At 39.1% G+C, this 17,424-nt stretch overlaps 1 protein-coding gene across 1 annotated transcript in view; it reads right to left on the bottom strand.

The window, feature by feature from the left end:
• Nucleotides 1-17,424, bottom strand: part of NR5A2 (nuclear receptor subfamily 5 group A member 2) — a 119,219-nt gene that overhangs the window by 31,441 nt on the left and 70,354 nt on the right. Inside the window, exon 6 of the mRNA XM_019502053.1 lies at nt 9,997-10,144. Within this exon, the coding sequence (XP_019357598.1) occupies nt 9,997-10,144 (148 nt within the window). The remainder of the gene's footprint in view (nt 1-9,996; nt 10,145-17,424) is intronic.

The following is a 17,424-nucleotide window of genomic DNA, read 5'->3' as shown; positions in this document are numbered from 1 at the left end:
TACTACATACCAGTCCACATTTTTCCTTTACAAACTACTTGTAAGTATACTACTTCCAATTGATGTTCTTATACTGTCTTTCCCCCTTCAGCCCAGAAGGGCTAATTAACCATATAATGTCAAACAACCCTTAATAAGAGTAATACAAGTGACTGTATATGAACCATACTGCTTAGCACAGTTCACTGGTGCATTCTCTGCTATCTTTTGTCAATTTGTCTTTAGGGCACAGGTCCTTTCTTTTCATTAAGATCTCCTAGCAGTTGATGCTACCTAAGTAAATAATAGTTATGATTAATAAAAACAGTTTCCCAGCTCCCAACACCATTGATACCTAAGCTTTTGAAACTAAAGAAAAAGTGTTATTACACCTGGTGTTTCCAAAAAATGTTGGAGCACAATAATGATATCTTGCACACTCCATCTGGACTCTAATACTACAGAGAATCCACAGACATAAGAGATAGCTAACATACTTCTCTCTAGCAGAAACAAGGTACATCTCTTATGGACAATGTAACATCCAGGCTGGGTGAGTCACAGTCATCTCTCCATGTGACACTGTGTCCTGTTTGAAAACTAAGGCTTTCTTTGCTTTGCTTAAGTAAGACCCCCATTGTTTGCCATACTTAATGATTAAACGTTTACCATTTCTACAACTCCCTGTTGTCTCATGTTAAGTGAGATGTGAGATCAATAGTTGCTCTGCAATTATTTGCCCATTGATAAAGCCTTCATTTCTTAAATGAAGTACATTTATCTGTGTCCTGACAGTGATAAGAGAACAGTACCAGTCAGTTGCTGCCTATTCTAGCATTAAGCTCCACAGACAGACAAGTGGCTGGACATGGGTCAAATGATGTCTAACTTTCTTCCTATTGGCATTTCACTTTACAAACTGGTCTGATGGAAGCTTTGACAAATCATCCTTGCTGAGTTCTAATAATGAAAGCTACCAGGACAAATGGGAAGTTTTGGTACAGGGAAAACCATAGCTAGATTTCAGCTTCAATGATGGGACTGTAAAAATCCTGGACATAAAAAAATAAAGAGTTGTATTGCACCTGAAAACTGGAGATAATAGAAAGAAACCCAGTGAGAATCTTACTTGCCCATTAAAAAGACGATCTTAAATTAGTCATTTAGCTAATACAAACTGAAAAATTAATTGGAACACTTCTTTTGCAGGAAGACAAATTAAAGGATAAAATCTTGGTCCCACTGACATCAGTGGTAAAACTGCTTACTTCAATAGGCCCAAGAATTTATTCTAGGGGAGTGATTTTTACCTATTTCTGTTTTAGCAATAAACACCAAGATAGCCATGTTGTTTTATCCATGAGCAAAGAGGCAATAAGCCATGTTAGACTGAAGTAAGGAAGAAAGCAGTGCAGAGATATGTTTCTAGACTAACTAAACCAGAGATGCATAAGCTTTCACGAGCCCAAGCTCTCTCTCACGCGTAAGTTGCTGAATGGCTTCAACAGCCTCTCGTTTGCTTTACCAATAGGATTCCCAAGGATGGAGGACAGCTGGTGGAACCATATAACAAGTAATGATTATTTAAGAAATTCATCATGTGAGATTCAAGTACTGGCAGTACTTATTTCAGTTAGTGGTAAGTTGCTTAAACTCAACAGAGGCTGCCTGAGCTTGAGAAGAAATGTTTTTAGTGAACTGCAGATGATCTTTGTTAACAATCTGATAGCAAGAAAGAAGTCCTAGACCCACTTAGATACTCTCTGGGAGGATAGAGATCATCTTTTTCAGAGCCACAAACCTTCTGCCTCTGAAACAACTGGATCCGAGTTAGCTGTTCTTATCTAAAGAACAGGGCAATGTCTTTATCCCAGCATGTGTGTGAAGTCTTGCTTTGCTAGGCTTCAAGAATAAAACTTGGAAATAGATTGATTGAGGTGAAGATCCAAGACAATTTTTGAAGGATCTTGGGGTGAGGTTTAAAGAATGACTTTGCCCCCATGAAATATAGTGTATAGGGGTGGCTATAAGAGCTTGGATTTCTCTCATTCTCTTAGCTGAAATAATACTCGTTAGAAAAATAAGTTTTAATTGACAGGTGCCAAGGAAGGAAGGAAGATCCAGGGAACTACAGGCCAATCAGTTTGACCTCAAGCCCTGGAAAGATCTTGGAAAAAATGATCAAAGAATCCATCAATAACAGGCTAACAGAAGGCAACATTCTGAGAGAGAGGCACCATGGCTTTGTTGTGGGTAGGTCTTGCCTGACTAACCTAATTTCCTTCTATGGCCAGGTGATGCATCAAGGGACAAGGGAGAAAAGGTTGTTATATATTTGGATTTCAAAAAGCCTTTGACTTGTTCTCCCGTGATGTCCTCATGGTAAAATTGGGGAACTGTGGCCTTAACAACCTTATGGTCCAATGGCTGGGGAACTGGTCAGGCCCAGAGAGTGATAGTCACTGGAACCAAGTCAACATGGTGCATGGTGACCAGTAGTGTCCCTCAGGGTTCAGTACTCAGACCAGTACTCTTCAATATATTCATTAATGATCTGGATTTGGGTATCAGAATCAGACTGGCTAAGTTCACGGATGACACCAAATTATGGGGAAGTGCAGTCAGACTAGAGGATAGGCTGGCCATTCAGGCTGACCTGGACTGGCTCGCATGGTGGGCAGATCAACTTTTGATGACATTCAACACAGAGAAATGCAAGGTGCTCCACCTCGGGAGAAAAAACCCACATCATACTTATAGGCTTGGCAGTGCTACCCTCATTAGCACCACAATTGAAAGAGACTTGGGGGTCATGACTGACCACAAGATGAACTTGAGCCACCAATGTGATGCTGCAGCCGGCAAAGCAAATAAAGCTCTGGCTTGCATCTACTGATGCATCTCAAGTAAGATCCAAGAAGTCATCCTCCCACTCTACTCAGCTTTGGTGAGGCCACAGCTAGAGCACTGCATCCATTTCTGGGCTCCACGCTTTAGAAATGATGTGGAGAAGCTTGAGAGAGTCCAGAGGAGAGCCATGTGCATGATCAGAGGTCAAGAGAACAGGCCTTATGAGGAGAGGCTGAGAGGCATGGGACTCCTCAGCCTGGAGAAGAGAAGGCTCAGGGGGGACTTGGGGCAGCCTACAAGTATCTAAGGGGTGTGCACCAGGACCTGGGAGAATGTCTGGGCCAGGGGGTTGGACCCAACGATCTAGCAAGGTCCCTTCCAGCCCTAGGGTCTATATGCAACCTGTGAAATCTATGGGAAAAACACAGCAGGTTGCCATAGATTCAAAGCTGGGTCTCTTCTTAATTTACTGAGGATGAAGTTGTGGTATCACAAGAAGCCTCCCTCACAGATGGAAAGGCATGAGTGAGGCCCTCCAAAAGTCTTGACTTTTTGGAATGGGATACTGAACTGGAGGATAATTAGTGGAGAAAACTGCTAAATGTATCCTGACAGAGCTGATGGAGAGTTGGAGGTTATCTTGCAGATCAAGAAGGTGGATGGCTACAATGGTGCTGTGATATCTTGAAGATAGGTTGTCTCTTTACAGAATGGAGAGGATGTACCCCTTGTCTCTTGTCAGTTGAAACAATGAATGGCAATGGTGTTTTTCTCATACTTGAATAATATTCATGAGGGGTACCTTCGGGAGAAGCTGAGGGTTAAGTCTGCGATATAGAGGGCTGCTTCTATGTGGCCTGTAATTGTGAGGCATGTCCTTACTGGTGTTCTGGGTTATGTCTAGAGCTCTTATGTGGTTTAAAATCTTTGTTAAGGTAATTTGTTAACCTGACATCTAAAACTGCCCTTAATGCTGTGGTCTGGATGAATATCAGGGTGGATTTCTTATTACTGATGTTTAGCCCCAAGGATGAAATTGAGGGATAATTGATAATAGTCAGTGACCTATTTTGGGGAGATCTCCCAAATCATACAATTGTCCAGATGAGAGAGAGCCTGAATTCTTTGGAACTATGGCCAAAACTTTAGAAGCTATTTGGACAGGAAGGCCTAATGAGTTTCTGTTGGTAGTGAGACTCTTACCATGAACCTCAAGTATGGTAACGGGTAGAACAGATAGAGATCTTAAAGGTCAGGAGTCACAAAACCAGCCTATAAGACCTAGGGAAGATATTAAGGAAACTAGGCTGACTATGCGTAATTTGAAATGACAAATAAACACAAAGGAATCGGTGCTCAACCTGGTGAAGGCAGAGATACTGTTAGGTTAAAGATCATATCTTTGGGGCCCTCCAGTAGAGAAGACTTAAAGGTAGGTAACAAACCACGATGTCTATCAGTAATGTTAAGCTATGACCAGTTCTGGTGGCAAGATGGTGGATGCTAAAGGTTTAACTATTGAAAAATAAACTAAGCACAATGCCAGCTTGGAACTGGAGGCTATGTAGTCCTTGTGGGTTGAAATAACTTGTCAGTGCTGGTCTGCCCTTTGGTGCCAAGGTATTTGGTGATCTGCCTTGGTGTCAAGGCATTTACAGAGCACCCTGGGCTCATGGCCTCATCACCTATCCTTAGTTACACTACTGCTGTAATAGGACACTTCTGTGATTCTTGGTGGATGAGGCCTGAGGAGAAATGTTGCGTTTCACTTGGGATCAGTAAAGGCAACCTGTCTCTGGATCTTCTGTTATAGCAACATCTTTTCTCCTTATCACTTACTGGGTGCATCTACACATGCAATTAATGCCCCACAATAAACTCCAGAGCTGTTTTGAGCTAGGGGAAACTGCCCTGGGTGCAGGGTCTAGACATGCGCCCAGGACAGCAGCAATTGGGGCTGAAGTGGAGCAGGCCCACCGCTGGCTGAGCTGACCAAGCACAAGTTATGCCCATGGTCAGCATCTACATGTATGTTTCAGCACAGTAAATTATTCTCCTGTAAGATAGAACTGTACCCAACATATTATTTTGTGTTGGAGTTAATTAATTGACTGCACCCTAATACTGGCGCATGTGTAGATGGTGAGGAATGGGGTCTGTACCGGGAGGAGGAAGAGGAGTGGAAAGTTTAGCCATAGCTAGCAGACTTGTTTCAGGCTTCTCTGAGGCAGAGGTGAAAGGACTAGGATACATAAGTATTTCCAAAAGGGACAACTTAGGTTCTGCCTCCATGTTCTTAAGATTCTTTTTAAAGAAACAGTAACCTAAACAGCAACTTTCTTACATGCCTCTCTCCCAGGAAAAGAAGGTATTGTTTAGGTCTTCTTTGTATATGATGGAGTCAAATGGCAGGACATTCTTGAAGTCTAGCAGTGTTAATTTTGTTGTCATGATGATGTACTGTACATCATGGATTACACCTTATAGAGGGGAATATAAGTTATCTAATTGTAAATATGGCACTTTCTGGATTCATTTTTTCATAGCCACAAGAAAAAAAAAGTTAATTCCTACTACTGAACACTGGAAAAACTATATCTATATCAGGCAAGAGTAGCATATACTTCAGTGGTGTGTCTTATATCTGTGGACTGTCAGAAGGAACAGAGTGGCAAATGAGACTGTCTCCACTCCTTATGCTTTGTCTACACTGGGCATATCTACATGTGCATATTAATGTGCAGCAATGAACTCTGGCACATACTGTGACAGAGTTTATTACTCCTGGGTACTGCATTTACATGTGTACCTGGGACTGCAGAACATTGAGCTGTGTCAGAGCAGCCCTGGCTGGCAGGGGGTCCCAGGGGGAGGCGGGGGGGAGGGAGAGCCTGCCAGCCTGGGGCTGCTCTGTCTTGGCTCAATGTGCTGCAGAGGGGCTGGCTGGCAGGCAGCCCCTGCGCTGAAGCACCCTCATGCCCCAGCCAGCTGGGTTAGTATCTACATGTGAGTTGCTACACATGAAAAAATTCTGCAGCAGGATAGTACTTGTATTTACAGTACTAACCTGCTGCATGCAGTGTTTATTAGTTTTCTGTGGCCTAATAGAGCCTCACGTATAGATGCTGAGATGTTTACTGTGGAGTTAATTAGGCAACTCTGCAGTAAACATCAAGCGTCTATATGCCCACTGGCTACAAGTGTATATTAGCACAATGTCGCCACAACAGACATTGATATTCAAAAACATCTGAACTTGCACATATGGGTACATATGTACCTATGGTGGAATCTGTGTAGACAGTTTTGGGAAACAGACCTAAGGGTCAGTGTAAAACACCCCAACCTAAGCTTTTACATACTTTTATTTATCTTTAGAATTAGTTCAAAGCATTTTGCTGTTACAAGTTTTTTGGTGTGCTTTACTAACTGATAACTAATAATTTACTATTTGAATTTAAATCTAGACTGCACACTAGATTTGATTTAACTTTCATTTGAAATAGTATTGCATATACTCTAGGGTCTTATGATATTTTTAGTAATGTTTATTATATATTTTATCATGTAATTCTGTTCATTTACTTTGCTAATCATGTATGGAGTGCCTATGTTCTGAATTCTGTTTTACTGACAAAAATGAGCTTTGGCTTTGTACTGAAGTGGGTTGCAATCTTATGAAAAGAAGACACTATTCATTAGAAATGGATGACATATCTTAAGGATACAGAAATACTCATAATTGTGGAGTTATAAAAAATACAAAATTAACTATGAGGATTATTAACTATGAGCTACCATTGAAAGGCTTTCTGAAAGGAATTTATTTTCAGTGGGGATTTAAATGAATATAATGAGAGCATGAAGATCTAATTGGTTTGATTAATATTAACGCCATTCACATGCTTAGAATTGGAGAAAGAAAAATGTGTTTTGGGAGTCCTTTCTATTATAGTAAAACACATATGTGCTTATTATAGTAAGGCCATTCAAAAGAGGTCATCTGTCATTTAGTTACCAAAATAACTGACCCTTTTTTAAAAACTTCTTTTGAAGATCTGGCTAACAGTCTGCTCATGCTAAAATAAATGACAACTCTTCCACTTACTTCAGCAGGACGAGGGTTTGGCTCATAATGTCATTAGAATTTAAGCAGCACTGACTGATTAAACATTTCATAAGTGATGATACATACCTGATACCACTTATTGCATCAGAGAAGGCCATACATGGAATTAATTTTCCTCAAAATAAATATTTCTATTTTACTATTGTTTTCCCACTCCACCAAAAGACTACAATCCTCTTTTTTATTTTTCCCCTTCCTTAAGACCTGGTTGTATCTGCCTATGCTGAATGAGTTGCAAAACTTATAAAGGCACTGATAAAAAAAAATGCTCACTGAAAACCAGATTATTTTAAAGATACTAAAATGCCTAGAGATGAAGTTTAACCACTTGATGATATTATCATAAGCACTCTGGCACCTAACTCCCATTGATTTAATTATGGATTCAGCACTTGGGTGATTTTAGCAATACCACTAGGTACCTACCTGCAATTTAAGCACTCCTATACCTTCAGAAATCTGACCCTTAAACACAAACTTTAAGTGTGCCACCAATCTCATTACTGCCAGCAGGACTATTCATAGGCTGGAAATTAAACCTATAGTTAAGCGTTTAGGGCATCTATGCTTATAACTTCAGCTGTCTCCCAATTCCCTTTAGAATATCAACCTTAGTTGCACAGGTAGAAATGTAACTTTCTATGAAAATCATTAATATTTTTATACTTTAGTCTCTGTAGGCTAACATGTAGCCTAAAATCATACAATATGTAATAGCACTTTTAAACATGACTATAAGCTAGGGTTGAATTTGGCCCTGTGAGTTAATCAGCTTCAGCAGTACTGTACCAGTCTATGGTACACCATTTTTGTGCACTGATTTACAACTTATTTAATTTCAGTGGAATTGGTCCTAGTTTACACTAATGTAAACAAGAGGAGGAGCTGGATTCTTCAAGGTGTCAGAAGCTGCTCAATGGTGCTGTGAATCCTCAACTCATTTTGAAGCCAGGCTCAGTACCTTGCACAGAGATGACCTGAGTAGAGTGCAGGGCCTGGGGCAAAGCAGCCTGTGCGGGGGCCCCTCTCCCCATCCCCTGGCACACTTACACCAGGGACTGAAAGCCCTGGCACACTGGATGCGGTGGGAGCGGAGGTGGCCAGAACTTCCAGCTGGAACAGGGAGACAGCCCTCCAACCTACTGGGTGGGTGGGCCAAATGACAAATGCAGCAGCTGTGTCCACTTCGCCCAGCTCTGTGGGGCCCCCCAAAGTGTAGGGCCCTGGGTGGTTGCTCTGATTCTCCCCCCACAGGGACAACTTTGACCTTGCATAATCAGGGCAACAGTAAGCATATAAAAAGAATAATTCCTAAATGTAATTGAAGAGATGATTGAAGTGATGACATGAGAAGACTTCTTAAGCATGAGCATTTGCCAAATATAATTCAGTTATTCAACTAATTTAGAATACTACTGAATGAGGTGAATCTCTCTAAATATTGTCCCAGCAAAAAGCAATGTCATCTTAGACATCTTTGACTCTGTGTAATAACTTCAAAACATATTGTACTGGAGTTAAAGAAATGGATTGCTTGATGTCTGCCAAGCTAATTCATAAGATAATTGTTAATTCTGCCAAGAAAGGTCTTCTTTTCCTTCTCTGAACTTGATTAGTGGGAAGAAACCATTTCCCAAATATGAATGATAATATGTTGTGGTTAGCAAATCAATTGCACATCATCCATTCTTGCAGTTTAAAATGTACACACCTTTCCTACAGTTACTGCTGTTGTCTTGTTTGTATTTAGAAAAAAAATATAGTTATCTTACTTATCTACACATTCTGCAGGTCATAAACCACTGAAAATACTCTTTGTTAAGGTGCTTATATTTAAAACACTTTGATTTTCAATAAGTGTTGTGTGTTAACTTCAAGAAGCATATGAAGTGTTAAAAGTTATTGTGAAGGTAAGGATAAAAGTCTACTATCTGCGCTGAAGACCAATCATTCATTCTTGAAATTGATTTATGATTTTAATATAATTATTCATTGGTAGAATTTTATATTGGTAGAATATTCTTTATTTACATAAGCTTTTGTAACTGAAAATCAAAGAAAAGTGTGTTAGTAAATTTCATCATTGCTGGTATTTGTTCCTTTGTTATATTTGTCTCAGGTCTGCACTGGCTACACAGAGAAAATGCCCTTTGAAATAAATGGAAGTTTTGACTATGGAGGGATTGCTGGATTTGGCCTTATTTATATTTTTAAAGTCTCCTCTTTCAGCTCTCTGCCAATAATAAATTTTCTAGGTAAAAGTTTATTTAAGTCAGCATTATGAAGTTAACAAAATGCAAACCTAAAATAGAAGTCAGGCAGAAAAAATAGTTCTAGTGAAGTCAATAAGAATCCATCTCCCTAATCCCTTTTTTATTCCTGGCAATGGTAATTTTTCTTGACTGATTCATTGAGAGCACTGATTTAACTAATTTGTCTTGAATAGGTATCTTTCCTATTCTAAGTCCTTTCTACTTGTACAAAACAGTTTTTAAAGGCCATTTCCTAGATAGATCTTTCATAAAACTACAGTCATTCATTTGTACTGTAATAGTGCATTTCACTGTGCTTTTTAAAACTATTAGTTACATTGTTGATTTATATGTTGCAAAAGTGACAGGATATGCTAACAAGACTGTTTATACTTGCTATCTACACTCATCTAAAACATGCCTATTTCACCATCCTTCTCTTTTGTAACCATTTCCTGAAATTTAGTAGAGGAGTAAACCTTTGCCCCTAGATTTCTATAGGAAATAAAAAAGCACATATAGAAAACATAATGCTCTATTAGATTTTATGGGTTTCAGGAGTCATGTTTATAGAAACCTATTTTTCATCTTGCATACAGTCTATAGCATTTCCTAAAGGTGATAATTCTATAATAATCCCTGGATAACTGCCAGCCGTATACATCTATTTCAGAGTCTTATTTTGTTTTTTAGTGGAAAAAATCACAAAGCCTAAGATTTTCAACATATGCAAAAACAATTAAAATATCAAAATTAAATGATGCATAAATAAAGGGATTTACCTACCTAAACTAAAGAGCACCAAGAACTTGAGACACACAAACTCTCGTAGATCAAACTGAAGGGAACGAAGCTTTGCTACTAGCTCCTGTGCATGGCTTATAAGGTTGTTGAGGGTGGCTCCTGCTTGAGATGCTATTACAGAATAATCCACCTGTAAAAAGAGTATCACATTTCTATCTGTTTATCATATTCACATTTGGGTCCACTTAGAAATTTTCAAGTCATCTTATGCAACTGAGAGATCCCATGAAGAAAACATTTCCTGTCAAATGTAACTATGGAACCAAATCAGGAAGATTTTATTTAGAAGCATAAATTTTAGCACATCATTGTACCTTCACAGTTTTTTTGTTCTAAAGCATGTAACTTATGGCATGTAACATCATCTTTGAATATTGTGTTCTTTAAATTAAAATTATCGGACAAAATACTTTAGTCAGCTCCTTCTTACTGAGCTAATCTCACCCATCTGTTTGCTGTATCTGTCTTTTGTTTCTCCCTCTCATTTCAATTGCAAAATTGTTTAGGGGTGAAGACTCCATTTTCCCTATGTGTATATACAGTGCTCGATTCCTGAAAGGGACTTCTTGGTGCTGTAGTAATATGGATTCTTGTTCTTTACTGTTTTCCAGTAGCAAACACTGTGGCTAAGTACATGCCACATGCCTGCAATGGCTCAAGCCAGGAGTAGGGGACAGTAGTGCATGTTTCCCTGCTTGGCTGTAGCAGACAGCTTGGGCCAAGGCTAGCCCACCCATCCTGTGGGGGGGTGGTGTGGTTGCGGGGGAGTTGCAAAGCATCCTGGAATGCTGGGGGACCATGAGTGAACTTGAATCTGGAGGAGATATGGGACAGAAGTTCAATAAACCAATTTAACCTAAATTAGTTAAGTTTGATACTACATCCATCCAGGTTTATCATAAACCAGTTTTGGCCATTTTGAAAGCAGTTTATATGAACTGAACTTCTGTTGTGTTACAGATTTGAACCAATTTCCAATGCATGTAATTTCTGTAACTAGCTTTTGAAACTATGCATGAGTAGTAGTATAGGATGAAACTGCACACTCATTTTAGGAGGTGTTTCCATGTACTCAAGTTGGAGTGAAATTCCCCCAGAAGTCATGTGTAAGACCTTTTTTCCTGTGGAAACCTTGGGCATATCTACACCATGGCTTTAACTATGGGTGAGGGGCTGCAAGCAGGTCCTGCATACCCTCTCCCATTGATGCACTCCAAACTGGCAAATGTGCTGAGGAGGCTGTTTTGAAGTCATCTGCAGTGACTGGTCTTAAGCATGTCAAAGATGCTGCCACATGAGGTATAGATATGCCACCTTGGTAGTCTTGTTTGGAGGATTTTGGTAGATTGCAAGAGGCCTGGTCTAAGTTTATTTTCTCAGAAAGAAGCAGTCATATTCAAGGGTAGTAGTCCAATATACTGGAATTTCTACAAATGGTCCATGACCTGAAGGCACACCTGTAGTTCCAGAGAAGTCTCTAGCAGTGAGGTGGTTCTTTCTCTATCCCTACACAAAATCCATTGGAGTCCTATTGACTTTGGTGAATTCCAGTCGGCTTGATTCCTCTTGTAGGAATAAAGCAGGAATGAGGCCAGTCTTATTCAGAGCACACAGAAGTGAATGATACAACTTTCTTAAAAACTGTTGTTTGGCTCAAAATTTAAAAAGAATAATTACAAGACTGAGAACCTGCCTGATTTCATATGGAGACATAAAAGAGTTAAAAAGGGTTAAAAGGAACCTTTATTACACACATGGTTATCTATCTTTCTCCTTTATAATGCTTTGTGTTTATATGTTATTTACCATAACCAAAACTTTGAATATGCATTACATTGATTAAATGAAGTCAACTGTGCATGAAAAATTAAGATGTTTGGATGAATGTCAAGAATACTACTGTTGTGATTCAGCGAAGCTCTTCACTTCATGCTTAACGCCATTGCACTCTATGGAATATGTATGTCTTCTGAGATGTATTACTGTTTTGTTTTTTACACCTAGAGAAACTGAGGCACTGAATTTAAATGTCTTGTTCGATGCCATAAAATGAGACAGTGACAGAAATAGGATTTAGATCTCAGGAGTCCCAGGATCTCAGCCTCCAAGTTAAGCTTTCCCTCATAAACTACTTTTTCTTTAGCCATTAATATAAATTGTAAGGCATTGTGATGATAACCTGGTCAAATGACATCCATCAGAAGAATCATTTAGAAATAATGACATATCAGCTACTTTCTTCTGTGAAACAGTTCACAGCAAAATCATTGCATTTGTAACTTAATTCCTCTTTTATAATTGAACTGCTTTGTTAGGGAAATATGTCCCTCAATGAGGTACCAATTTTAAATGCTTTGTGAGGAAAATCTGATCTTCACCTCATAATAATAAGTTAAGATGTTTGGATGGATGTCAAGAACATCACTGGCCTTGCTGCAGCGATTATGCCATAATGGGAAAACCCAATAGGTGTCTGTATCTCCCACCATCCCTCTACTGGAGAGCTCTCAGGCAACCCGCTACTCTTTCAGGTGCATTTAATATTTGCAGCAACAGCAAATTTGTCTGGGAGGCAAGTCCTCATCTGCCACTCACCAAGAACAGACTGTATTAAATTTTTATATTTATTGACATTTCATTACCATAATTGACTGCAGTTGGTTCTCTAGTAGAAGGCACAGGGCTGCCTCCTAAGCAGGAGAATTGGTCCCTTGAGTAGTATTTGCAATTAAAAACAAGGCAGAATGGATTTTTTTTATTGTGTAAATATGATGAGTTGAATTTTCAGCTTTAACTAGAGAATACTGGGTGTACAGAAGCCTTTTTCAAGAGTGAGCAAAATTATGAGTCGGTGGAAAGACGACCCCCAAAGGTGTCAATCAGTTTATATAAAGTCAACTGTGCATGAAAAAGCCTCAGTTAATGTCTATTCTGAGAAAGTGTTTGCTTTAAGCAGTGTGATGTTGTTCTGCCTGCTTTGTCCATGTGCTGATACTAGCTCACAGAACTGAATACCTTCCCTTTTCATGTCCTTGTGACAAGGTATTTAGTAAAATTCACAGATTCATTGGAATCTGACAGGGCCATGCCTTGAGTGCTTCTGCTATGTCCACAAACTTGTGACTTCTGAGTTGTTAACTGTGTGCTTCAGTGCCCGTGCCACCCCAGCCCCCAATTTAATACCAAAGCTGTAATAGCGCCTTTACCTTCCATGTCATAACACGGGATTAAAAGGATAAATAATATGTAACCAGAAATGTAGATAAGCTGTAAATTCATACTGAAGAGCACAACTTAATAGGCCATTAATTAATTACTGTACTATTAATTTTGGTTAATTAAGCCCAAACCCTGACGAAACCAAGTGAGGATTTTTGCCTCAAGACTGATGACTTTATATTGTACAATAGATTTTAGTATAGTAAAAGATGGCTTGATGATCAAACTTTTCAAAACTAGGTTCTTAAAGTTAAGCTCCTAAATCCATATGTAGATAGTTATGGGTGGCATTTTCAAGTACCCTGACTAAAGAGTGTGTTGATTGCTTATGAAAACTGTGAATACTTGGCTAGTATCTGACAAGTAGCAAAAACACATATAAAAAGTCAGATATCAAGTAATTGCTGGCAATCAAGAAAGATGCAGCCAAATCCTGAAGTCCTTGCTCACATTAAGTTTTCATTGACATCAAGGAAAGTTTGGAAGAACTAAGGGCAAACCTTGTTTAAAACTCAGAACTCTATCCTGAACTATTTGAACTCTGAGGCACTCTCCTGCCTTTTAAGGCAGGAGATGAGTACTACTGAGTTAACTGGGTGAGTCAACCCAAAGGATGCCACTGCAGTGTAGCTCTTTCTATATACACAGTTACAAAACCTACAGTGTAAAGTCCATCATTTCTTGACCCCAAACATAATTCATTTTTAAGCTTAAATTGTATTTAACATGTGGGAGGACACAAAAGGTGCAGTGGGGAAGGTGTACATAGAAAGGTGGGGGAAGTTTAAGTTGAGAAATGGTCATGTTTGCTAAGGATGAATGGTTGTGTTGGAGGAACCAATCATAGTTCATTGATTTGCGTAATCATTTTCTGTCCTTTAACAATGACCAAGGCTCTCATTTATCAAGTACTGACTGTACCATTGAATTATGTTCTCTTCAGTCCCAGGAACTGCATAACTGAGAAATAAAGCTCCAGTTCTGTCAATAAGCATGCAGTGAATGAGCACACTGATTGGCTGAAGCAATTCTGTTTCAAGTTACTGACATTTAATTCATAGCTCAAGTGGTAAATTAGACTCCTATTTGTATTTTGGGTGAAATGGGCAAGAAATTCCTTCCTCTGAAGCAAGCAATACCATGTGGTAAGCAGAAAGAATAATAATTTCTTCTTTCACAAGTATTGTTTGCTCAAGTATGAGACTTTCTACGTTCTGTTGAACTTTTATGGACGTTGAACTTTTTTGTACTATTTCTAACTCATTTCAGTCTTCCCATATATAACTTGTATTGAAGTTTCTATTACATTGCTAAGGAAATATAGAAAAGCACTTTAAAAGCTACTTTTGTTGTTTCTAAATTGAGATGGGCTCAGCATGGGCAGAGAGAGCAGGTATAGTTAAGTCTGTTTTAGTTATATTAATTAAAATTGTGATGACTTAAACAGTATAAGATGTCTGTCATTTTAACATGATACACAATAATAAAAGATAATGAATTAAGTTGCCAGTGTGCCTTTCCCCTAGGATGATGTTATTGTTTCCTAATTAGCTATACTATGCAAATAGTAAAACTGATAACACTTCAAAGTACAGTATTTACTTTGTCTAACTTATGTTTAAAGATCAGTAGTACATTAAGATAGGAATGAATTGCAGTTTCCTGTACTAGGATATACAGTTTACTGTGATAACTGTTTGATTTTACATTATAGAACCTATTATTTGAAAGTAATCTCAAGATGCTGTATAGACGGTAGTTTTAATTATTAATATATAATTTCTATAGTGGTAGTGCCTCAAATTAATAGTACTATAAATATGTTAAGGTAACCTACAAGTTCTGACTAACACACAATATCAGCACAAATGATGCTTAAAGTGGCCACTTTATCCTTAACTTGCCTTAGACCATTTTATACCATCAGACTCCATTTTGAGACCTTTTTAAAATCAGTGTAGGAAGAGGATGAATGGTCCTCTTGGAGTATAACCTATGCTTTTAACTGGAGATAGCCAGGAATCAAAATCCTGAGTTAGAACAGCCACAAACTTCAGTCAAGTTTAGGTCTGTGACAGAATCTTTTCTGAATATTTAGACGAGATGCTAATTCACTATGGCAATGCTAAAAAACTATTTTTCCACTAGTAGTATGTAGGGAGGGGGCCATCCTTTTAACTCCAAGGATTCAATATTTTCCCTGTCACTACCCTTTTTCTTATATTGTTATAAATCTCCATCCACGAAGGAGTGATAGAGGGGGGCACATGAGGTGTGTCATTCTTTGGACCTTATTAGTAGCACTACTTCAGTGGGCTCAAGGATTTTCTAGTGTGTGATGCAATTTTCTCTCCATCCAGCAGCAGAGGATACTGCCTCTGAGATATTCCTACCATATGCTAATCTAAGATCTTGGAACCTGATATGTGACCTCTACTAGCATCATCCTTGTGGCAGCCTTGTCATGAAGATACCAAACTGCTTGTCCATTAGCGCCTTCGAGGTGCTACTAGTTTTACCCCGGTGAAGGAAATCCTGCCAAAAAGTTATGGAACTGAAATCTGCTCCATGATGGGATAGACCGGGCTCTTTAACTCTGGTTGGCAGCCAGTCTAGGAGTGAAACCCTGATAGATGGGCAAATGGAAGATCTTTGCTCCTGCAGGTCCTGAAGTCAAGCTGGTTCTAAACGTACTGGCACCTGCCTTTCCTTTGGATTAAACCAGCAAGGCCGAGAGGGGGACACTGTATGTGGGAAGCTCAGTGTCTCTGTATACAGTGCCCAGGCTTTTGTGCCCTGCATGAGTCACTCCAGCTTCACTTTATTTTCAAGCGAGGACTACGTTCCACAAGTTGATGTCTAAATGTGCCTTAGGGTTAGCACTGTGATTGCACAGGAATTCATGGAAGGGCCTATCTTTTCTGTGATGACCTGCATCCTTATGTTCTGAGTTTTATATTTAAACTTGATATCTTCATGCTAAGTTGGTCAGGTACTGAAATGTATAAATCTGTAAAGCCATCACTAATTGAGTGAAGTTTGTTCTAACCTGTGTCCAGAATTGCTTAAAAAGTTCAGGACCTTAATGAATATTTCAACAAACCTGTACAGTACTGGAAACATGTTAAGCCTGCAGTCTAGTGTATTTTGTGTAGCTTCAAGTTTCACTGAGAAGATTTGGTGCAGCTAGAAGGAGCAAACACTGTCTCATCATAACAGACAAAAGATTATTAAAATCAAACCTAATCTTGGTTTGAATGCATAGGGTAATATTCTATTTTGCCTCCTTCCTGTTTGTCTAACATTTCTAGATTAGGTTAGAAATGTGCAAGCATGAACACAAGATACCTCCAAACTGAACAATAAAGCAATGGCTGCTTAGCATTGTTTGTATTCATCTTGAGCCAAATTCTCTCATCTTTTTGCCTGGTAAGGATAAGACGAAAGGAACTGGATCCTTTATACTAGTTAATACCAAATATTCTCTGTGCTATTGCCATTTTAAAATGTACTCATGCATCATAACCTGCATTGACTGCAATGTGTTCTTGTCATAAAGTTAATAGGAAAGCAAAGGAAAAATAACATTTTGTTGTTTGCAAGTATTTTTGGAGCATGTTGGTCAATGACAATACAACCTTATGCAAAATCTAACCATCATTACCATTGCCTGCTTTACGTATAAATTATGACAATAGTAGGGTGTGTGAAATGGGCCCTATTCGATTCAGATTTGGCCTGAACTGGGGACAGTGATTCAATTTATTGATTCAGATCACTGTCCCTGATTCGATTCAGCCAAATCTGAATCTGAAGATTCGATGCTCATTTGGAGAATCAGCAATTTGGCCATAGACACAGCTTTAAAAGTTTTTCCTAAATAACTCAAGGTGTACCAGGCATGACTCATGAACACTGCAACGCTGGGGCGAATGGAGTGTCCCACAGGAGTGCGGGGGTGGGGAGCCCATGTGCTCAGTGGCAAACCCAGAAGTGCTTTGAGGGGCCCTCCACACCTCCTCGGCTCAGCAATTGGCTATGGTGGGATGCCAGGTGTCCCCCTATATCCAGGAGGTACCAGTTGCCAAGCCAGGAGGGCACAGGGGGGAGTCCCCACGTGTTCTCTGGCAGACCTGTAGCAAAACCTCAAGTTTTTCTTTTTTAATACATATATATATATATATATATATA

The sequence above is a fragment of the Gavialis gangeticus genome, unplaced genomic scaffold (assembly GCF_001723915.1).
Source record: "Gavialis gangeticus isolate Ggan-Ray unplaced genomic scaffold, GavGan_comp1, whole genome shotgun sequence".
In the NCBI taxonomy this organism is placed as follows: domain Eukaryota; kingdom Metazoa; phylum Chordata; order Crocodylia; family Gavialidae; genus Gavialis; species Gavialis gangeticus.
The sequence above is the reverse complement of the archived record's forward strand: the minus strand, read 5'-3'. Positions and strand labels throughout refer to the sequence as shown.